This window comes from Carassius carassius, chromosome 40 (assembly GCF_963082965.1).
Source record: "Carassius carassius chromosome 40, fCarCar2.1, whole genome shotgun sequence".
NCBI classification, from domain to species: domain Eukaryota; kingdom Metazoa; phylum Chordata; class Actinopteri; order Cypriniformes; family Cyprinidae; genus Carassius; species Carassius carassius.
The window spans coordinates 4,324,224-4,347,631 of record NC_081794.1 but is presented as its reverse complement, the minus strand read 5'-3'; the positions used below and the strand labels follow the sequence as shown (position 1 = coordinate 4,347,631).

Genomic DNA, 23,408 nt, shown 5'->3' with positions numbered 1-23,408 from the left:
TATTGCAAGCTTGATTTATTTCTTTATAGGCATAATCAGCGTATAACTGCACATGCATAGTCAGACAGACAGCCCGTGCCTTTGATGCATGGCTCTTAGAGTGGAAGTTACACAGACAAATGAAATCCTCTAGTGTCCTCACCTCTTCAGATAGCAATATGAAAACAGAAAAGGCTATTGAAGTCGCGTCTGTCTCTGTATTTATCTTCTACTCTCAGTCCAACTTTCTCTTTTGTTTGGTGATCAAAAGACTGCAAGCTTCAATCTCAAGTGAATTGTTCCTTGCAGTTTGACTTTTTTTTTTCTGTATCACAGTATTTACTGCCATCTGGGATTTTGTGTGCGTTTTTGGATTTGGAAACACTTGGAAAAACAAAGGAAAGAGCTTTGTTTGAGTTATCTGAACACATCGACGTTCTTAAGAAATATTAGGGCTAGTAGTAGACATAGAAAACAGTCCAATCACAAAAGTATATATGTGTATCTCAGCAGTGATCAAGTGAAATGGGAGGCACCTGAGCTGAATTTCAAGTGTTGTTGCAAGTGTTGTTCAGGGTTTTTTTAATATATATATATATATATATATATATATATATATATATGTATATATATATATATATATATATATACATTTACAGACTGTTTCCTGTTGATAATTAGGCAAACATTGAACAATCCAATACAAAATTGCTCAAAGAGCATGAGATCCTGACATGGCATCACTGAATAACATATAAAAAATTCAGGTTTTGCACAAATTTGTCATGCACACAGTATTTTTTGTGCATGTGCACGGTGCATGCTGTGAGACATCATCCCATTTCCCAAATCTCCAGCACAGGTCCTGTCTGCATTTTCAGCTGTGAAATTCCTCCCTTCACCTCTTGTTTGGTTTTGTTGTTCTGTGCTCTTATATAATCAGAAATATTTCAGAGGATGCTGGGTAGGAGGGTGTATCTAATTGGGCTGTGGGTTGCCGTGTGGCCCACAAGGGATCGGCAAGCATCTGTGAGTGTTGTTTCATTGCTGTTATCAGTCTTTCCCAACGGATCCCGAGTCCTCTTCCTGTGAACTGCTTCTTGGTTAGTCCCGTTGACATGCAAATTTAAGAGCAGAACAGAGCTATGAAATTCTTTGACTGTTGCTGATGAGGCGAGGGAACGCTGCTACTGTCTTGCCGCTGTCCCTTTTGTTCCATGGATTAATATGTGCGAGTTTCTATCAGGCTAGAGGTTACAAAACACGTATAGGAATAGAAAATGTTATAATATTATAGACTTTTATTCACTCGCCCTCATGTTCTTTTTCTCAAATTTTGTGCAATCTTCGTGCAACCCTTTTCAATGACAACTCATAGACTGTCAAGCTCCAATAAAAAAAAAAAAACTATAAAAGTATGCCATATGACTACAGTATGTTTCCTGCTTTCTGAATCTTTGTTTTTCATTGAAAATCTTTTTCTCATAGTAATTTTATCATGTGATGAATAAGAGAGAAGTGATGCTGCAAACTGGTGGGGGACGAGGAGATAGCCCCTCCTCACAACAGTGCTCAGAAAAAGCAGAAAAGCCCTATATGTAAATGTAATGAATTATTATTGTTATTATTATTATTATTATTAAAGAAACTGTTCACCCAGAAATGAAAAATGCTGAAATGCTTACAAACACGTAGCTTTTCTTCACATGGTATTAATTGATGGACTGTAATTGTGTGGATTACATGTAGATTATAGTGATGTTTTAATATGGTGTTCGGATTCTAATTCTGACGGCACCCATTCACTGCAGAGGATCCATTGGTGAGCAAGTGATGAAATGCTACATTTCTCCAGTCCCTCATCAGTATCTCAGATGGCCGTATAGGGTGAGTACATTTTAATTTGTGTACTGTTCCTTTAAGATTCAGCACTATTCAAATTCATGCATTAGTATTATCTTCAACAACTTGCTCAAATGCACAAAACCAATGCATCGCAGCTGTAAGAGGAATGTCTGAAGAAAACAATAGATATTCTACACAGGAATTCATCACAGGATGATGTGATGAAGTCATACTGTGACATTCCCAGCTGCTCCAAGTCTGAAAGAAAGTTTTGACATAAACTCCCAATTATAGACTAGAACCAAATAATGATGAGAATTCAGGTAGCAACACCTGAGGTTCATTTGCACGAGAATAAATGCAGTGTGTTTGGGGGGGGGGGAGACAGACCGGGTAGAACATAATCTTGACCTGAACAAAATCAAAATTAAAATATATCGCAGTGTGCTTCAGATGTGTTCTAGAGTCCAGTATTGCTCAAGAGTTCAGCATCAGATTGAACTGTGTGGGTGAAGAGCATTAAAACATGTCCAGGTCATATTTAACATTACATAAAAAAGAATACATAGTCTAAATATTAAATAAAAAGCAATAAAACAAATTTTGTACATTATATGTAATGTTGTTGTTTTCATTTTACAGTAATGAGAACACTTTTTTTGTTTTAGCTTTATTTATTTATTCGTCTTTTTTTTAATATGTCTTGGAAATGTTCTTCAGATTCACTTTTTTTTTAGTGTGACAGCTGTGTGTTTTGCACTGTGCACACAGCTCCAGTTCTTCTTGACCTTTGAGAGGAAGAAGAGACAGTTTTTTTTTTTTAACAAGAAGCCTTCTGTACAGCGTGGGAATGAATGAAGCATATTCTCTCAATGCTCAATTTGCTGCATTCATTTCCACTGACTGCTGTAAACATTTGTTCCTTTCTTCAGTGTTAAAATCTTCCATATACTGTACAACACACACCATCCACTGACCTGACCTTTCATTTGCATAGCCTCTGACATTTATTCAGGGAGATGTCATGTTTTGAGTAAATAAGTCACACGGCTCACAAAAAAATACATGCACAGGTTTTTAAAACTGCATACAGGAAAATAATTACCAGAAAAGAAAAGTGTTTTTTTTTTTCAAAGCTTTGCATTGCATATTTTGCATCTGTTCATTGGATTATGGTGATGTTTACTGGAGAGCGTCTCCATATTCCAGCAGCTAACAATTTTATTTTGCACACATTTTAACATATAACTTGAACAAACTGAACCAGAAACAAACCTGTTTTAAGTAAATGTGTTGTATAATGCTACCTGTTGTTAGTTTGTTAGGTCATTGTTTTATGAGTGAAAAAATCTTCTGTTGTTTTACAAGCTTTAGTGTTAATGACTTGATTTGAGATGTGCATGAGATGATTTTTGTAGTTTAAGTGCATTTTGGATGATACATTTACTGATGCCAAGCTGAGAGCTGGTAAGGAGATTATTGTGAGGAGTTTTGAGAAATGCCAATTGTAAAAATCTGTACGTTTTTTTCTAATCATGTTTATTACAATACGCTGGTTTTGATTTTCAATCGACTTTTTGTATACTGAAAAAATAGATAACTCTTCGCATATACATTTAAAATGTAATTAATTCAATTAATTAAAATTGTCTCGGGTCACTTAAAGACCAAGCCGCATAAAAGTACATAAAAGCACAATGGATTGTTGATTGTTGATGACACTATTCTCCAGAAAAACCTTCATTCATTTTCATTACTGAACTATTTTCATTGCCACGTAGTCCTGAGAATATCACATTCATACTGGGAGAAACAGCATTTCCTTAATTCACCGCTGAAGATGATAAAACAAATCGACTCAGCTGCTCACTCTGAACAATGGAACCAGGATTGTCTGCAAACTGCATAAACCTTTCCTTCCTGTGATTCGTGTCATGTGGTGTTTGAGTCTGGATGGAGTAATATAAACTGCTGAGATGCCCTGAGCACTTCTTCATTTAACAAATAGCTTCAGTGTTATAAGAATTTAATAACCTTTTATATTCTAATATGTTGTGTTTACACCATTCATAAGAATAATAACCTTGAGGGTAAATATTGAGTGCCTGAATACAGCAGATAAATCGGTTCTCACAAAGGCTTTTCACCTTCAAATTACCCTCTATATTGGAGATCATGATGCACTTCCAAATCCACTACAGTATAGTGCTGTCTGAAAGAGGCTTGTACTTAACCCTGTATTTAAATGCAGTTTATCACTTAAAAGAGCCTGTTTGTGCATTTTCCAGTTATTCTTTAACACATGAGTGATATTGGTTTTATAATGTGAATAATGTAGTCATTGTACAACGGGGCTAATGCATAAACATTGATTTCCAGGTACAGTAGTTGATCTAACATAATTGTAAATATTTTAGAATCTGAGATATTAATATAGAAACACTTTCAACAATAGATCCTCTGCAGTGAATGGGTGCCGTCAGAGTCCGAACAGCTGATAAAAAACATCTCAAAAATTCACAAGTAATCCACACCACTCCAGTCCATCAAGTTATGTCTTCTGAATCAAAAAGCTGTATGATTATACAAAACAAATTCATCATTATGGTGTTCTAACTAAACCAATGTTTCTAGACAAAAGAGAAGTCTGATCCATAATAACACTTCTTCCAGTGAAAAAGTCCACCTCCTGTTGTCCTCTCACATCAAAATCCACCATCATATTACTTTAGAACTGTTTAGGCTGTTTACTGCTTGACCTGTGCATATTTCTCTCCCGATTCAGACTAGATGACTTTTTCACTGGAGAAAGCAATATTATTGTTGGAGGTCTTGGCCAGAAGTTAAAAACATCTTCATATTGAATTTGTTTATTACAAACACACAGATTTTGTGTTTCCAAGATGTTAACTGATGGACTGGAGTTTGTGGATTTCTGGATTTCTTGTGGATTAATGTGATGTTTTCATCAGCTGTTTGAAATCTCATTCTTGCGGCACCCATTCACTGCTTGTGGTTCATCACATGACTTCCCCATCACCACCTGCTTTTGGTGGTTATCAGTGTATCAGGTACAAAAAAGATTTCAGTACTTTAATAGGTTGGTAAATTAACATTATATCAGTTAAAGAAATCAGGGAATTTAAATGTAAATTTAAGTTTAAAATGTATAACCTAAAATGTTGCTTCCACTATTATTTATGGTAAGATTCTGGCAACCACAGCTACCTATTTTTTTACCATAAATTTAACAGTTTTTTTTTTACAGTATATATATATAGCCTATAAAATAATTAATTTCTTTCAGTCTCATTTGACTAATTAACAAATTTTGCTTTGTTTATACTTTTTAAATGTCTTTTAAACTAAATCAAGCTGTTTTAAATGAACAGATTTATGCTTATTTAAATGTAACGTAATGAAAATTTTATATGCCATTCAAATACATCCATTTTACTTTTGGCCCTAGGTATTTTTGGAATGGTATACGAAAATAAAATGAGGTCATGCATGCCTATTAATTCTGATGGTATTAATAGGTTCGTATTGAATGAAATGAGGTCAACACTCCTCAATTTGACCTGGAATCCCACAGCAGTCGCTCAGTGTTGCGGGGGTGAAGGGCATCATGTCCAGGGAAATCTCCATCTCTCTCTCCTGCTGCTCTAGGGCCGGCAGCAGCGCGCTCCGCTGGATACGAGACGAATCGGACACGACCGAGACCTTGTCGAAGGGTAAGTCCACGTGTTCCTCATGATGACCGGGGACCAGAACCAGGCACTGCGGGTTGGAAACGCCCTGCGCGTCCTTGTGGAGCAGAGTGGTGTCATGATGGTAGGACACCAGCTCGTTGGTAAAGTTCACCGTCTCCACCGCAGAAGACGCGCAGAGCCGGTTGCAACCCAGAATAGTGGTGAAGGCTTTGCGGAAATCCGCGTTGAACGCGTAGATGACCGGGTTGAGCGATGAATTGGCCCATCCGAACCAGACGAAGATGTTAAAAGTGGTGCTGCTCACGCACAGAGAGTCTCCAAGAGTGTCCAGGTCACAGAACGGCACGATGCAGTTGAGGACGAAAAAGGGCAGCCAGCAGAACACAAACACCCCCATGATGATGGAAAGCGTTTTTAACACCTTGGTTTCTTTCTTAAACGTGGTTTTCAGCGACTGCTCGCTCGCGCATGTTTCGTGCATGTGCCCAGCCGCCCAGCCGCGTATATGTTCCTATCATGATTATAACAGGGATGTAAAAGCTTATTAGTGAAGATGCAATAGCATAAGTCCTGTTTAAAGCCGCAGTGCAGTCCTCCGAGCTCACGGTGAGGTTCAAGGGCGCGCTGTGATCCTCAGCCCTGTGCCAGTTCAGTCTGACCGGAATGAAAGAGATCAGGATGGAAAGTGTCCACGCCATCCCGATCATTATAAACGCCATCCTCTGCGTCATTTTGCGCTCGTAACGAAAGGGGCTTGAGATGGCCCAGTATCTGTCCAAACTGATGATGCACAGGTTGAGGATAGACGCCGTTGAGCACATGATATCAAAAGCTATCCAAGTGTCACAAAAGCTCCCGAAGAGCCAGCAGCCGGCCACCTCAGAGACTGCTTTCCACGGCATGACCAGAACAGCCACGAAGAGATCGGAAACCGCGAGGGATATGACGAAGAAATGGGTGACTTTGGATCTGAGGTGTCTGAATTTGATGACGGCGGCGCACACGAGCGTGTTCCCCAGCAGCGTGGAGAGGATGAGCGCGCAGAGAGCGCAGCCCGTCAGCGCGCGGACACCCACACCGGAGCTGTCCCCTTCAGCACCATCGCTCTCCATGGGGCTTCCTCTGGACCCACACCAGACAGGTCATATTAAATTGGCTCCTCACGTCACCAGTTCCACTGTTTTCCAGGGAAGCTCTTTTCCGAAAGGTCTCTTCTTACAAAGTGTCATCGCGCTCCGGCTGAATAGAGGGAATGGGGCAGCACTCTCTCCGCTAGAAACACACAGAGAGAGAGAGAGAGAGAGAGAGAGAGAGAAGAGATCAGTTCACTAGAGTTCGACTTGTTATACTGAGTTACAGAAAACAAAAAATTAGAAAACATCTATCTATCTATCTATCTATCTATCTAAAAATTGTATAGTTTTCTGTGCAATAGTCTTATCCCTCAAAACATCTAGTCTTTAGTTCATCGTATAAGTCATTAAATGCGAAATGGTTAATCTAGTTGTCATAAACTGTCAAGCACATTTTTTTACACATTATTATTAGACTTTTTGTAAATTTGTCATGAATTGTCTAAGTGAATCTTTACTAATGAGGAGAATGTAGATCAACCAATTATAAACCATTTCTCTGAAATATCTCATGAATCTTCAGCACAAGAAGTAGGCTAACACAAGAGTTACGAATTCTGACAATGGACTTATTTTTTATTTTTATTTTTCTGCCCATATTTATTTTTCCTTTTCTATATCACAATGACATTATACGTTTTTTTTTGGTCTTGGTCAGACCACTAGTAAAAGTGTAACTGGGAATTCTATCCAGCCTCTTTCAATCAATATCCCACATACAGTAATGTGTAAATTTGTACTTTTGAAATGGATCTATGGCATACATAAGCATATGACATACTGTTCTCTGTCATCCAACATGTTGCCAAAGATTTCATCAGGTAATACTAACAAAGTGCAATGTTATATTGACAAAATGACTAAGCATTTTTTTTGTAAACAGTGACACAAGAACTTTTCATTCTGATGGCACTGATATGTTCATTTACATATATACTTGCTTTTGAGAGATGAACAAAAGATTTTGATTAGCCTAAGTTACAGGCTTTTGCAGGAGATGCATTGTCTGGTGCTGTTTGTACAAATTGTTTTGAGAAATGCACATACATTTTTGCCAATATTAAAAATGATTTGAGAAATGCACCAAAACGACTGAGAAAAACTGTATGTATTTTATTTATTATTTTTGGTGACTGGAAAATGAGTAATTTCAGCCTGTTGTGTAAAAGTAAGTTTTGAAGCACAATTAGCCTATTATGTAGCTGAGCAATCATTTCATCCGTGCGTGTCTGCTGTGCATGTACAGTTCAATATTTCTCTGTGTAGCCTGCGTCTTCTGATTGTGTGCTGTTGAATACATCCAGCAGACGGCGCGTGCACTCGCCTGTCAGGAACGCGTCGAATGACGTCACTGGTATTTCAAGATGGCTTCGGATCACGGTCAGGATTCGGTCATCTACCGGTCTGAGACGGGAAAGCTTTGATGTTTTAGCGGACATGTGTTAATATGGTTGAGGACGGTGTGAATAGGCGTCATGGGGAAAGAAAGGCGGAGTACAACACTGAACTGATGATGTTACAGCAGCGCTTCGGATTCTGAAAGAGATGGAGAAGATGAACCTGAGGATGAACCTGTACAGATATATTGCCTTTAAATGAGAGCAAACTTGTGATATACACACTCCTCGCTGAATGGTTTAAAAGAGGACTACAGTAGAGGTCATTTGTTCTGCTATCAGGAATCGGGCTGCGGCCGATGGGTATGTACTGTCCAGTCACTTGCTCTTATATTATTAGACATCGTTTATGGGCTTCTTACATGCTTTCAGAACGTTCTGAATTCAAAATGTATCAGAACTCGCCTGTCATGCCACAAAATGCTGAATCAAGCGTTCTAAACTTGATGATGATGATGATGATGCTCATCTTCTCTAAGCTGAATCAAATGTAAACAGATGCCTATGAGACAAGGACCATACTTTCTTCCATGGGACATTCTCCACAATATTATTCCAGTAAAGTAGATTTCTCTCTGATTTGTATTGGTCTGCAGAAAATCATGCACTTCCGATTATTGTGTCAGTTAAAGTCAGTGTATACATACACGGCCATGAAAATGAGACACACCAGAGGGAATTGCATTGAAAACAATCGCATATTCATCAGCAGATAGAGGAATATTATATTTCTGTCAAAAAAAACTGAATTTTCTTTTACTCTTTAATTATAATGTGTCAAATATAACAAACTGTCTAATTTCCATAAGTGGATGTTCTCAGGGTTCTCTGAACAGATATTATTTATGGAATAATAAGAATATTCTCTACAAGAATGAATGCTACAAACCTGATTAGGAATCAGATGTTTGAACCAAATGTTCTAAACGTGGGTATGAAGCCAAAAATACTAAATAAAATATTCCAAAAGTTATGAAAATAAATAAATAAATAAAGCCTTGATGAATATTCGAGTTCAACGATGACCTAAATGACTGAATCTAATGTGTGGATGTAATGTTCTATCATGCACTAAATTACTAAATACAGCATTCTAAACGTGATTATAAATCATGTTCAACAAAGGTGAATTAAATGTTCGAATTAAGAAAAAAATGCTGTTATGGTCTTCAATGAAAAATTTGATTTACCGATTTAATATTACAAATGGAATATATGCAACCAAATGTTGAATTATATTGATTCTGATGCGCTGCTTAGCTGCTGAATCCAAAGTTTGAATCAAATGTCACGAACGAGATTATGATTATGATGCTTAAAATATTAAACAGAATATTCCAAACGATCATAAAATTCTAACTCTGACTGAGTACAACAATGGAAAAAAAGTACTGAATCGCATGTTGCTACTGAATGCGCCGTCATACTTTAAAATACAGAAATCGAACTTTCTGAAGCATGTATTCAAAACAGGTGAATCAGAAATTTCCAGATGGAATTATGATTCAAGAATGTACTGAACTGAACATTCAAAACTTAATTCTGAGTGTCTGATAAGCTGAATCGAATATTCGAATCAAACGATTCAGATGCGATTATGTCCCGAATCCCAAATGTTCTCCAAAATACTGAAAATTGTAAATGTGATTATGATGTTGACATTTCAAAATCTGTTATAATGTTCAAATCATAATAAATTGGATGTTCCAATTTAACATTCCAAATGGAATTAATAATTCAACAAATTACTGAATCAAACATTATTCTGATGCTCATCTAAGATGCTGAATCAAATGTTCAATTTGAGTGTTACAAACGCAAATATAATAAAATGTATTTCAAACATTCTGATGTTCAGAAACTCTGAACTGAACGATTCCAACGATGCTTAAAAATACTGAATCAGTGCTTGGATGGAGTCTTCTGTCATGCCCCAATACACAAACCTTCTAAATGTGATTATGATGTTCAACAAAGCTGAAAGAAATGATCTTTAATGCCTAAAATACTGAATCCAAAATGACAAACGATGACCCAAAACAATGAATCAAATGTTTCAAACATGTCTGTCATGCTCTAAAGTGCAGTCTTCTTGGTAGACTGCTTAGCAGGATTTGAAATATGCAAAATATTTCACTGCGTATATTTTCAAATCGGTTTATTTTAGGTTATCCACCCAGCGGGGTCCAAAAGAGTAGAGACATCTCCGAGCACCGTGGGCATTCTGTAGCTTCACCTGTGAAGCTGATGGTGGAGTCGTCTTCCTCTGGAGGCAGGGGTGCTGAGCAAGGCAGACCACCTCCACGCATCGCAGATGTTATAGACCGCCAGGAGAACATAATGCACGGCATGTTCTCCCATACTGGAATGACTCTGGGAGAGAAAGGCCAATTGCACAGCAGCCAGGACCACGAGGCTCCAGAGTCATGTGATAAAGTACAGGATCAGATCAGTAACCAGCCATGTGGCGCTAAGCTCCCAAATGGACATACAGTGACTGAGCGGGACCATCCTAAGTCATCTCATCCTGCAGGAAGCTGCTTGAATTCAGAAGATGACTGTGTGATTGCAAACGGAGAACTGTTGGCAGACTCCAGAGGTGGTGCTTTGGATGCCGTTGCTTCTGCGCCTCCACCTCAAGGTGCAGCTGAAGACAGAGCTACTAGCTCGGAAGACTGTTCAAATGCCCAAAATTCAGCTTTTAACGAGACCAGAAGTTGTTCTGGAGGTCTCTCTCTGAGGACGTTTTCCTCCGGCACTTTCCTCAACACTGACTCTGCTCCTCTCAGTCCGGACGAGACCTTCTCCTCATCGAGCTTCACGGACGTGAGTCTGAAACCCAGGAACACTTATGAGATCAGTCGACGTCAGAGCGCCCCGGACAACATCCCTGGAGCGTTGAGTGTCGCTGTCACAGATCTGACTCTCAGCCAGAGGAAACAGGGCATCTCTGAGATCTTCAGCAGGTATTGTTATGCTACACAGTTTCGCTTCATATGAAAAATACTGTTTTAGCTAAATACGAGAACCAGAATTCCCAGGTACTGTACGTATTATATTGAGAAAGTTAATTAGATGATCAAACTGGACTTAAAGACAAACACGAGTGTTCATGATAAAGAGAGTTTAAAAGATGCACACTCGTGTATTTATGTTTTGTTATATAGAAGTGTGTGTGCGGTAAATAGTGTTTTTTAAAAATATTTGTTTTGTTTTACAACCAAAACTAACCTCAACTTTTCATATTCATTATCTCATGTCTCATATATTAGTTTTAAACCATATGTAGAATAGTTTTTTTGTATTCATTTATTTCTTAAATGGTTTGTATTGTTCATTTAAAGGCACATTTTACCCCCCCCCCCCCCCCCTCAATTTTATTTTTTATTTTTCCATGAAATGCATAAGGAGAATTTAATAAGCCGTCCTTCTTCAAAAGTGGATGGTTATTTATATTTCAGCTTAAAAGGGATATTAAAGTACCATAGAATTACTAGCCTTTTTTTAATCTCATAAATCTTATAAATCAACATCCAATTTCACTGCATGAAAAATGTATATTTTTATACACTAATTATATTTTTTTAAATTTTTAGCTGGTCTGTCTCTTTAAAATATCAATGTATTATGGTAAAAAGAATACACTTCTCAAAAGACTAAAATTATTAGTTGTTTTCAGCACATAACAATTGAAATGTGAACAGGTTTTGACCAAGATTCTGTCTCCTTCCGGCTACTGAGCTGACTGGAAGCTTGAGCTATGAATTTCCTCATATTTTACGACGCACGTTACAGCTCAGCTCAGTTGCAGATCAGATCAGATCTCAACAGCTGTTTCTGCAAAAGAGGAACATTCCTTCACATTTCATGCTTCACGGTTTTCATAATTAGCCTGTGCTTTATCTCCATTCACCGGCTGTAGTGGCGTTCTTCTCAAGTCAGTGACGTACACAATCAGGGTTATTTTCACACTGTTAAGACAAAATCAGCGCACAGAACTGGCTCGTTGCACTTGCAGTTATTTTAGTGCAGTGTCAGTGCAGTTTGACAGATGCTCTGTGATGATGTCTTTGGCAGAAGTCTGTTCTCCAGAAAGCAGAGGGAGGCCCAGAGTGCACCAGGATGGAAACTGTTTGGAAAGGTCCCGCTGAGAGAGGGTCCTCCCAAAGACTCCAGAACCATTCAGCAGGTCAGTTCACACCTGATTCAGATCAAGAGTCTTCATACAACTGCTTTATCAATATTTTAAATAGCTTTTTTATTTTTGCGTTTGCTTTTTTGTTTACTAAGTGAACAGGAAATCAAAACTCAGCCTCCTAATAATTTCCTCTAGTCGTATTGTGCACAATTTATCAGTGCACATTATTCTACAGAAAGAAAAACATCAAAATGTAAATGCTTTCACACCATTAAGTTTTAAAGATCCAATCAAATCAATAAATGAAGACCTACAGTATCTTATGAAACAGAAGTGTTATTGTAATTAAGAAGCTATTATGCTCCTATTATAAGCATAAACAGTGGTGAACTAAATAATAAACCGAAAACACTAGACAGAGGTGAGTTGATAAAAACTGTGAGAACAGATAGGTCGGTTTTAAAGAAACGGTTTAAACAGTTCTGCTTTTGGTGCTGTCTAACCAGAAACAATTGAGTTTATCTCACCAGACATCTTTTTTTAAGTTTCACTTCTGTCGTTTAGGCAAACTACTGTACACTTCAGTATCTCTAAGAGACAGTGTGCTGAATCAAGCTCGGCTGCAGTGTGTGGAGTACAGCCGGCTTCATTTCCATTCAGGATATTAGTGCATCTGTGTTTTTAGAAGAAAGACCAAGAAGGTCATTTAGAGGTCAGCATGTGTTTTTAGGTGAACGTGCACATGTTTCATGTTTTTATTTAATGCACGGCCTCACGCTATCTCTGCTCCGCACACACACACACGGCTCTCTTAGATTACTAACAGCCAAACTGCTCAGTTCCTTCTGTTTATTGATTTAAACTACACACAAATAAGAAGAAAAACCGGATCCAGGCAGAATAAAGGCCATTCGGTAAACAGCAGATCTCGCTGTCACGACTTAACGCTCCACTAAATCATGTCGGCATAAACTCCTCCTCAGTCAGCACAGTTTTGAAGGCCAGGCCATTATTTCTGCTGTGTACTGTATTTCTCTCATTTTGCTCTCTCTTCAGGAAGGTAACCCAGGCAGTCTCACATCTGTATCTACACCCAATCTCTTAAGTTCAGGGGTATGACGTTTGGTTTCTAAATGAGCTCTCCTTCATGTCTGTTCTGTGCACGGAGCCTTACGCCTTCACTTCCCATCAGTCATTTCAGCCACTTTCGCGTCACGTGACATGCTTTCTTGACTTGTGCTGTAGATAGTTCACCCAAGAATAAAGTCTTTGACTCATGCTTATGTCATATTAAACCTGTATGACTTGTCTTCCCGTGGAATGCAAAATAAGATATTTTGAAGAATGTTCACGCTGCTCTTTTCCATAGTTACATCATATATGACCAGGACCCTCAACCTCATCATAGTCGTATGACTTGTGTGCTCTATTCTTGTAAAGTTGTCTGATAGTTTTGCGCAAGCAACAGACTGAAATTTAAGTAGTTATTTACTGAAAATATTTCATGTAGCTGTTAAATTTGGAACCTCAACTTTTTTAGACGAAAATGGTTTCCTTTTTTGTGAAATTAAACACATTTAAAACAAATAAATAGATTTTTTTCCCATGTGAGAATAGCACATATTGAAAAATATTGCAGTACTTTTAAAAATGGGTTATTGTATGGAAAATAGCTGTGTGAATATTCCTTAAAAATCTTTTTTTGCTTTTATAGAAGAAAGTTAAATGGAGTTTTAACATTTTGGCTGAAAGTTATTGCAACAGCTAACATGAACTAACAAAGAACAATATATTTACAGCATTAATTAATACAAATGATTAATTTCTACATTTACCAATATATTTTTAAATATTTTAAGCTCTGTTAAATAATGTATTGTGGACAGCATGAACATTATATGGAATATAAAGTTATGACATTAAATGAATATATTGTTTATAAATGTAAATACATGAATAAATGTTCTAAAAAAGTTGTTTATTGTTAGTTCATTGTGATATCATCAGAATTTGCTAGATAAATTAGGTACCTTCTTTTTTTAAAGGAAAAATGTACCTTTTTCTTTTCTAAAGAAGAAATAGTAAGGCAAATGTAACATTTATTGAAAATATAATTATTTTGGGTAGGTAAAATATTTAATATTATAGTATCATGTAAAATATAATAAGTTATGAATTATTATTATATATAATATGAATAAATAATTATTATATAATTTAATATTTATATAAAAATATAATATTAAACTAGATATTAAATGTTAATTTAATCATATATGTTGCTAAAAAATAAACTTAAATATTGATTTCTTTTTTCTTTTTTTTAATGGGGACAAATCAACAAATCAAGTGGACCAGCCGAAATGTTTTTGGATATGTAAATATGCAGCTCTTTAGTGTGAACCCCAAATGTTCTTCTTCTGATATCAAGCAGCTAAACTGTGCATGATAAACACCAGTTGATCCTCTCTTCTCTCCTCTCTGACTGCTTCCTGTCTTCACCCACATTTCTTTGAAAAAGTTCCCCATTCACATATTGTCCATTGACATCTGTAGAAGCTTCTCAGACAGATGAGGAAGAGTCTTTGTTCTGCTGTTCAGTCAGTAATGATAACTGGTCTGATGGTAGAAGAAGAGGAAGCGCACCAGCCAGGCCAACCGTTCTCAGGAAAACACCTCTGCGGTTAGAGTTGGTTTTTACACAATTCCTTAAAGCAGCACGAGGGTTTGAAATGTTAAGGTGTCCTCACACTTCCTCATTTGAACAAGCACCCAACTTACACATGACCAGTCTTTCTCTCTGTGACTGTAAACATCACACGCACTGACCCCTGCGCTTCATCTTCACACGTCTGCCACCTGCCTCCATATTCTCATGTTCAACTCTCACGAGCCTGTGATTCTGTCCAGATGCATCTGAACCTGACCTGTTGCTCTTCTCACAGGAGTACGAGGCCAAGGTGTCTAAATCGGCCCAACGGAAGAACCTGGAATTCGAGCCATTGTCCACCACAGCGCTCATATTAGAGGACCGTCCCGCGTGAGTAGCCCATAAAACTGTTGACTGACACAAAATAAAAGCTGTTTGTTCCAAGTGGATTATAGCCGCAGTTTGGAAATATCTGTTGACAATAAAAGAAAGCCAAAACTTTGGGGAAAAAACAATCTAGTTGGAATATAATGTCAGTACTTTACAATGTACGATGTTTTCTAGATTGATTCATCTGTAAGATTCGGTTCTTCCAGGAGAGTACAGGTATATGTACTGTCACCCTCCGAACTTGTGGCGCAAGTTGACCTGCGATACAAATATCCTAGCAAACCTCGAGAGGCTCGTCTTTCCTAAACAAAGGCCTATAAATAAGACTTAGCACAGACTGGGTTGTATTTCGCCACGCAAGTCTCTTCAGTCCCCAAGTCCTTATGAAGAATAAATGAGCAGTGAAATGTGAGCGTGTCAGCCAAACCATGAGATAAACTTCCAGAAACTTCTCAGTGAATTTCGTCAAACGTGTCAGTGCTAACAGGTTTCTAGGCTGTATTTCTGAGACATTTAATTGACGGTTGTTGTAAGAACTGAAATCATTGGCTTCCTTCCTCAGGAACCTCCCTGCTAAGTCAGAGGAGGAAGCGCATCGTCACCGTCAGGAGTATGATGAAATGGTGGCAGAGGCCAAGAAAAGAGGTACATTTATTAAACACAGATACTATCTCAGTCTTTCCACTTCAGAATGTCATACTTCATTTAATTTGATACACTGATGAAGCCAAATGTATGGGTTTTTCCTCTGTGTGCAAAATATAATATCACAAAAATTCTGAATTACAAGTTTGAATAGCTGAAATTTTTAATTAAATCGATTTATGCACCAAAACGAGATATTATATGACATGAGAGAGAGCACTGTTGAACTGCTTTATAATTTAATGTTACTTGCCATTTCTTTGTAAATATTTGTAAAATTTCTGAGTGAAAAATTTCATTTACATTTATGCATTTAGCAGACCCTTTTATCCAAAGCGACTTACAGTGCATTCAGGATATATATATATATATATAAATATACATATATATAATTTCTTTTTTTTTACCAGTATGTGTGTTCCCTGGGAATTGAACCCATGACCTTTTGCGCTGCTAACACAATGCTCTACCACTGAGCCACAGGAACACAAAATAAATGATGTGCCCATTTATACTGTATATTTATTTATATATTTTCAGTGTACCGAGTTTTTATGTGTTACTTTGGATTAAATATTGCTAAATATCATTAAACATGTTAATAATAATAGCATAATTATATGTTCTATTCATTACGATCATGGTGGTTCTAGGATTCAAATGAAAGAAAAAATATCACCTAAACACAGTTAATACAGTTGGAAATTATAACTTAAAATAATAGGAATTAAAACCTCAAAAAAAAAAAACATAAATAAATAAACGAACCAACTGGAACCATTATTGTACCAATAATTTTGGGGAAATATGCATTATTGTCAAAAATACTGCAAAATAGTCTTTATTTTTTTGTTAAAAATAGCTTTGATTTGCATGAATGTGACCCAGACCTGTTCTCCCATACAAAACACACTTACCACACTAGTGTATCTTTCCCTTGCCAAGACCAAGGTGGATTTTAAAGTGGAAACGTGTGATTTAATTTAGTCAGGAATACTTTAAGCACACTCTGCCTTGCTAAACTTTAATGTGAGGTAATATGACTGTTGTTCACAGAGCTGAAGGAGGCGCAGAAGAAGAAAAAGCAGATGAAGGAAAGATTTAAACAGGAGGAAAGCATCGCTAATGCCATGGTGGTTTGGAACAACGAAATCCTTCCCAACTGGGAGAGCATGTGAGACAGCCGCACTTCATTATCACAACCTACAGTGATAATTATGATAAACACATTGCTAAATCTAGAGCTGCTTATGTAGGGCAGCATAGTGCTTGTTCCCAATAGGAAGTTCCTAGAAATATTAATACCTATGCATATAGATAAATTCAATGTAAAACCCTCATTTTATTAGACTCTGTTCACTGTTCACTGTTCTCTGCGGTGTTTGTTTCTTCAGGCGTGGCACGCGGCGCGTGAGGGATCTGTGGTGGCAAGGTCTTCCCCCCAACGTGAGGGGCAAAGTCTGGAGTCTGGCCATTGGGAATGAGATGAACATAACCTCAGGTTTTTTACTGTTTTACTCTCTCTTTCATGTTTCACCTTTGAAGATGCGGTTAAGCCTAGGATTAACTAAACCTTTTGGGCTAACATTCTGTCTGAAGTGTGTCATTATGCAGTATTCACATGAATGAATGCAAGACTGCGCTGTGCAGGTCTGCCTGAAACGATTTTGAAACTTTCTTTGTAATGAAATTTGGATGAGTTTATTTCTGACGCTCCCAAAAGAAAACGATTTTTGCATTTAGGATCTTCAGAAGTGAAAGTCTAAGCTAAATCGAACATACAGACCAGATATTTCATCTGCCTTTTTAAGTTTTTATGATTAAAGCTGAGATATGCTGTCTGAGAATTGTAACCCCTTTTTCCTTCATGTTCTTCTCAGATTTGTACGAGATCTTTCTCTCGCGGGCCAAGGAGCGCTGGAAGAGCTTCAGAGAGACAGGCAGTGAGATGGAGTCAGATGGTACGTCTGCTGGAGCATTTAGACACACCAAATCACTCGAACTAATTCACAACTCGATCTGAGTGATTCAATTCAAATTCAGTCTGTATGTTTCAGAAGCGAATCAGTCTGAGTTTGAATGGGTTTTAACAATCCACTATGCTTATCTAGTTATCGCAATGATAAAATCTGAGAATTTGAATGGTTTTCATGTAATTGGAAACTGACGGAAATTGGTTTAATGAATCAGTTCGATTCTCAATTCAGTCAGAATGATCCTTTAGCCATTCTAGTACCTGTTATGCTTATCGCGTTATTGTAAACTGACAAAATATTGATTGGTTTAATGAATCAGTCAAGCCAATTCGCAATTCGGTCTGAATAATTCATTAGTGAATCAGCCTTAATTTGAATTGTTTTGAACAATCTGCTATTTTTGTCCAGTAATAACAAACTGACAAAATCTGCAATGGTTCAGTGAATAAGTAGAAAAGTTCAGTCCGAGTATGAATTGGTTCAGTGAATCAGTTGAGCTGATTCATAGTTCTGTCTGAATGATTCACTAGCGAATCCGCCTGGATACACTGCTTATACACCAGTAATTGAAAACTGACAGAAATTGGTTTAATGAATTAGTTTAACCAATTCTCAAGGGTGCTTTCACACTTGGTTCGCTTGCCTGGTTGATTGAATCTGTTGAGCTGATTCACAATTCGGGTAAAAAGGTTTATTATCGAATCAGTGTAAATTTGAATGGGTTTTAACACTCAGCCCTACTGAAGTTTATTGGTCAGGTTCAATGAATCAGATGAGCTAATTCACAATTTAATGTTTCCTTAGTGAATCAGTCTGAAATTGACTTGTTTTTGACAATCCACTATGTCTGTAATTGTAAACTCGCTGAATTGCATTCAGTTTTGGTCTTGGTCTCATAGAAGTTCATCGGTAGGGAAATGTAGTAATGGTGTGTGTGTGTGTGTGTGTGTGTGTGTGTGTGTGTGTGTGTTCTCTCCGGTTGCCTTTACTCCTCGTTTTATTGAAATGGTGGTTATTTCCTTCCTGTGCTTCAAGCCCAGTCTTACTAATCACATGCTAATTCTTGTTTTTGTTTTCTACTATGCCTTCCAGCTGTGTACTCTATAAAATGCTGTTTTATTAGCCTCAGCGCTAGGTTCTTTGAACTGTCTCAATGAATCTGTTAATAAAGCTGTTTTTTCATAAAGTTTGAACACAAACACATCCTCCCTTTCACATCTGGCACTCAGACTGTTTTGGCCGATGTTAGCCTCCAGCAGTACACTTGAGCAGATCCTCTGAGACTAAAAACACCAGATGCGCCTGTTTATCCACTGTAGAGGATCACAGGACGATTGTGATGTAGATATAGGAGCAATAGAGATATTTTCGAGTAATGCTGTGGTTGTTACAGCAGACAGTGCCGACCGTGAGTCCAGTCTGGATCTGATCAGACTGGACATCTCACGCACATTTCCACCGCTCTTCATCTTCCAGAAGGTACTGTTTGCACTCTTCCTGTCACTGTTACGGTATCAGGATAACTGTAAATATTATTAATGACTACCGTTGTTCTCTCTTGTGTTAGGGTGGGCCGTACCATGACCTCCTGCACAGCGTTCTGGGCGCTTACACCTGCTACAGACCTGACGTGGGATATGTGAGTGATCACTTACAAGGGTCAATGAACCATATAACAACGAGCCAGTATTTACAAAGATCTCTGTGTTTATTCCTCTATATACAGAAATCCGTTGTAGGATTATAAATATCTTTACTGTCACTTTTTATCAATTTAATGCATCCTTGTTAAATAAAAGCATTTCATTCTTACTGAACCTTTGATATGACGTGTAAAAAAGCAGAACTGCAAATGTGAGTTAAATAAAGCATTGGTGTTTCTAAATTTGTGACGTAATAAAATGGTGTGTAGAATTCTTCTAGTTTAATCCTGTATCTTATTCGAAGGGCCTGTCCTCATTACAGGCAGTGGACGATGATGAGAGCAGCTCTGAAATGTCTTTATTTTGGCGGCAGGTTCAGGGAATGTCCTTCATAGCTGCTGTGTTGATTCTCAACCTGGAGGAGGCTGATGCTTTCATCGCCTTCGCCAATCTCCTCAACAAACCCTGTCAGATGGCTTTCTTCAGAGTGGACCATGAGCTGGTACTGTCCCTCCACACGCAACGTTTTATAGACCCTCCGATTATTTACATCATTTTAAAGAAATGTTTCAGGTTTAAAACAAGTTGAGCTCTGTCAACGGCATCTTTTTTGCTTTAAAGATATTAAACTGAGGGGCAAGACATAACACTGCCCTGGCCCCTGCATCATATTTGTTTGAATGAAACCCAATATCTGTTTCTTACTAAAATGCTGCTTACTGCTTTCATAACCATTTTTATCTGATTCCAAAACAATTCCCTGTTTTGCTCTAGCATGTCAAACTCTCACGCAAAATATGTGACCCTGGACCCTGGAGTCTTAAGTCGCTGGGGTGGATTTGTAGCGATAGCCAAAAGAACATTGCATGGGTCAAAATGATCGATTTTTCTTTTATGCCAAAAATCATTAAGATATTCATGTTCCAAGAAGATTTTCTTTTACATTTCCTGACTTAAATATATCAAAAATGAATTATTGATTAGTAATATGCACTGCTAAGAATTAATTTGGACAACTTCAGAGGTGATTTTCTAGATTTCCTAAATGGCTAAATGATAATCTAAATGGTTTATTAGGAGGACAATAGTTGTATCTCAGCCAAATATTGTCCTCCTAATAAACCATTTCGATTATTTAGATTTCAGGTGTTTTATAAATCTCAGTTTTGAGAAATCGACCCTTATGACTGGTTTTGTGGTCCGGGGTCACATATGATACATTTGAAATAATTTCACAGAAAACGGCCACAAAGACACAGTTCCCATCTTCCTCTGAGCCGAGTTACAACTGTTTGTTCAATTCTCAGATGATTTTCTGAAGACATTCTTTTCTCATTTCCAATCTTTTCACTTCTTTGCAGACTGAAAGTTAATTGACACTTTTCGAATATTTGTGTCATTTTGACATTTCACTGCTTTTGCTATTTTGCTAAGTGCATTGAAGACACATTTACACACGTAAAATTCATGATGGATATTTTAAATATTGGTATTTTTGAAGTCATCATCAAATCACTGGAAAGACAGTAATTATTTCACTTCATATTAATTGTCTTTTATTTCTGGGTGGATCGATTGAGTGGATTTTGACACATTCTTCTGCATGAATCAGTAAGATGTTTCAGCTTCGTGTCTCTCTTGTCAGATGCTGAAGTACTTTGCAGCGTTCGAGGTGTTTTTCGAGGAAAACCTCCCGAGACTTTTTAATCACTTCAAGAGTTCCAGCCTCACGCCTGACCTGTATCTCATAGACTGGTGAGTACATGAAGAACCTTCTGAGGAAGAAAAACTCTTCTTACAGATCTTAAAGATGATCAAATGAGCAGAAGTCTGACATTTAGGTGTAGATCCTGAAGCTGCGTTCCTTTCAAAGCCAGAAGACTCAACAAAACACCCGAATGCATTACTGTATTATCATTCCCAAATGTGTTCACAGGATCTTCACCCTCTACACTAAGTCGCTGCCGCTGGATGTGGCGTGTCGGGTGTGGGACGTGTTCTGCAGAGACGGGGAGGAGTTCCTGTTCCGCACAGGGCTTGGGATCCTGCGGCTCTATGAGGACGTGCTCCTGCAGATGGACTTCATCCACATCGCTCAGTTCCTGACCAGACTCCCGGAAGACACGCCGCCCGAACGCCTCTTCAGCTGCATCGCCAACACTCAGATGATCAGCGGCAACAGGAAGTGGACACAGGTCAGCAACCGCTGGAGTTTGTTTGTGAGGGAAATGCAGGCAGGAAATTAAATGCAAATACACTCCCTTTTTTGTGTGGATTATTGTGATGATTTCATCAGCTGTTTGGATTCTCATTCTGACGGCACCCATTCACTGCAGAGTATCCACTGAGGAACTATTCCTTTAACATTTCTGTTAATTATTTCTCGTCTCTTTCTCTTCATCAGGTGTTTAATGCCCTCCTAAAGGATAAAGAAATGGAAAAAAGCAGCAGTCCTACGGTGAAAAACCATTTTTATATTTCCAGTTGACTTTAACTCTGGGTTAGAAGAGAGGATTATATAAAACAGGCTCAAAGAAATTAAATGAAGAAAAAGAAGAAAAAGCTAAACTTGATTTCCTTGTAACCGTGCCAGTATTATTGAAGTTACACATTTGTCCGAGTTAAAAATATAAGCCTTTTATGAGCAAATATTCCACCAGCTTAGTCATGTACTGTACCGGAGACCAGCATCAGGCTTTTTCCTAATATTCCTCCTCATGGAGAGAACTGGTGCGTTTGAAGTGTGCTGACATACGTACCATTAACTCATTTCCTCAAGCTTATTCATTCAGAGCCTGTTTAATGCACTTGAGATTTAAAAAAAAAAAAGAAGGTTCTGAGATTTTTTTTTTTTTTTAAGCGGTTTTGTTTTGTAGAACAAGACCTTAATAAAGTGCAATAAAATATGTCAGATGCAGTTAATAATTCAGGAATAATGCATATAGTGTGTTGAGATATTTGAAAGCATTTTGCTGCTTCTTGCTGAAGAATAATTGCATTTTTCGTAGTCTTATTGTGCTACTTAAATATTTTTTCTTTTAAAACACTAATATGTAGCCGAGGGCTGCAAAACCATTCATTGTGATTATTTGCATTGAACATAAAAGTTTATGTTTACACACTATATATGTGTGTACTGTGTATATTTATTATGTATGTATAAATACACACACACACACACACACACACACACACACACACACACACATATATATATATATATATATATATATATATATATATATATGTATATATATTTATAAGCTTATATAATTTATATTATATATAAATATAAATATTTTTGATAATATTCTAACATATTTTCCTTAATATATACATGTATGTGTGTTTATTTATAAATACACAATAAATATACTACACAGTACAGACATATATAGTGTGTAAACAAACTTGAATGCGATGAATCATTTTGCAGCCCTTCTAGCCTAATTTTTTATCTTGTTAGTAAGACAGTATGTGAAGAATGCATTCAGAGAGTTGTGTACTTGACTAAAATTATAATAATAGAAAATAATAAGAATAAATAATGCGTAATGTTTGATTTCTGTTCACTTATTCGACCAAATGCATTGTTTGTCATGGATCTAAACCCAGTATGTTTAAATATTGGGTCTCAGAACTTTTTTTTTCTTTCTTTTATTTGTTAAAGTTGTATATTGATGAATAATGTAAATTGTGTCATTAATTCTTGGTTTGTTTTCTACACACTCATGGTTTTATTGTACAGTTTTCATACTTCAGTTGAAGTGTTCAAATGTGTAAATAAATCTGAAACTTCTATTATAGTTGTTGTTTCTTTTTTAAATTCATGGTGACTTGCTTTTGTTCTTTATACAGTATATGTACAGTAGACCTATAGAGAAAAATAATAATAATAG

The 23,408-nt window shown here is 37.2% G+C and overlaps 2 protein-coding genes across 3 annotated transcripts; one reads left to right on the top strand and one right to left on the bottom strand.

The window, feature by feature from the left end:
* The first annotated feature begins 962 nt into the window (after nucleotides 1–962).
* On the top strand, nucleotides 963–22,695 carry tbc1d12b (TBC1 domain family, member 12b). 2 transcript variants are annotated; one of them, XM_059531779.1, is made up of 16 exons: nucleotides 963–1,082; nucleotides 7,975–8,370; nucleotides 10,235–11,033; nucleotides 12,145–12,256; nucleotides 13,262–13,318; nucleotides 15,151–15,245; nucleotides 15,808–15,890; nucleotides 16,947–17,064; nucleotides 17,285–17,391; nucleotides 17,771–17,851; nucleotides 19,260–19,345; nucleotides 19,434–19,505; nucleotides 19,883–20,011; nucleotides 21,155–21,264; nucleotides 21,446–21,704; nucleotides 21,914–22,695. In XM_059531779.1, the coding sequence occupies exons 2-16, from the start codon at nucleotides 8,367–8,369 to the stop codon at nucleotides 21,995–21,997; spliced, it is 2,196 nt and encodes a 731-aa protein (XP_059387762.1). In that variant the 5' UTR covers nucleotides 963–1,082; nucleotides 7,975–8,366; the 3' UTR covers nucleotides 21,998–22,695. The 2 variants fall into 2 exon arrangements, with proteins under 2 accessions (XP_059387762.1, XP_059387763.1); XM_059531780.1 differs by having other exon boundaries at nucleotides 966–1,082; nucleotides 19,263–19,345; nucleotides 21,914–22,694.
* Nucleotides 5,126–6,860, bottom strand: drd6b (dopamine receptor D6b). The gene is given in 2 exon segments (XM_059532971.1): nucleotides 5,126–5,998; nucleotides 6,000–6,860. Coding segments are annotated over 2 exon segments (1,263 nt in total). The 5' UTR covers nucleotides 6,650–6,860; the 3' UTR covers nucleotides 5,126–5,385.
* Nucleotides 22,696–23,408: the final 713 nt, after the last annotated feature.

Bases quoted from the DNA above. Each gene is read 5' to 3' on its own strand.
- tbc1d12b (XM_059531779.1), top strand. The intron at 19,346-19,433 runs GTACTGTTTGCA...CTCTTGTGTTAG, and splicing joins CGCTCTTCATCTTCCAGAAG to GGTGGGCCGTACCATGACCT. The intron at 20,012-21,154 runs GTACTGTCCCTC...CTCTCTTGTCAG, and splicing joins TCAGAGTGGACCATGAGCTG to ATGCTGAAGTACTTTGCAGC.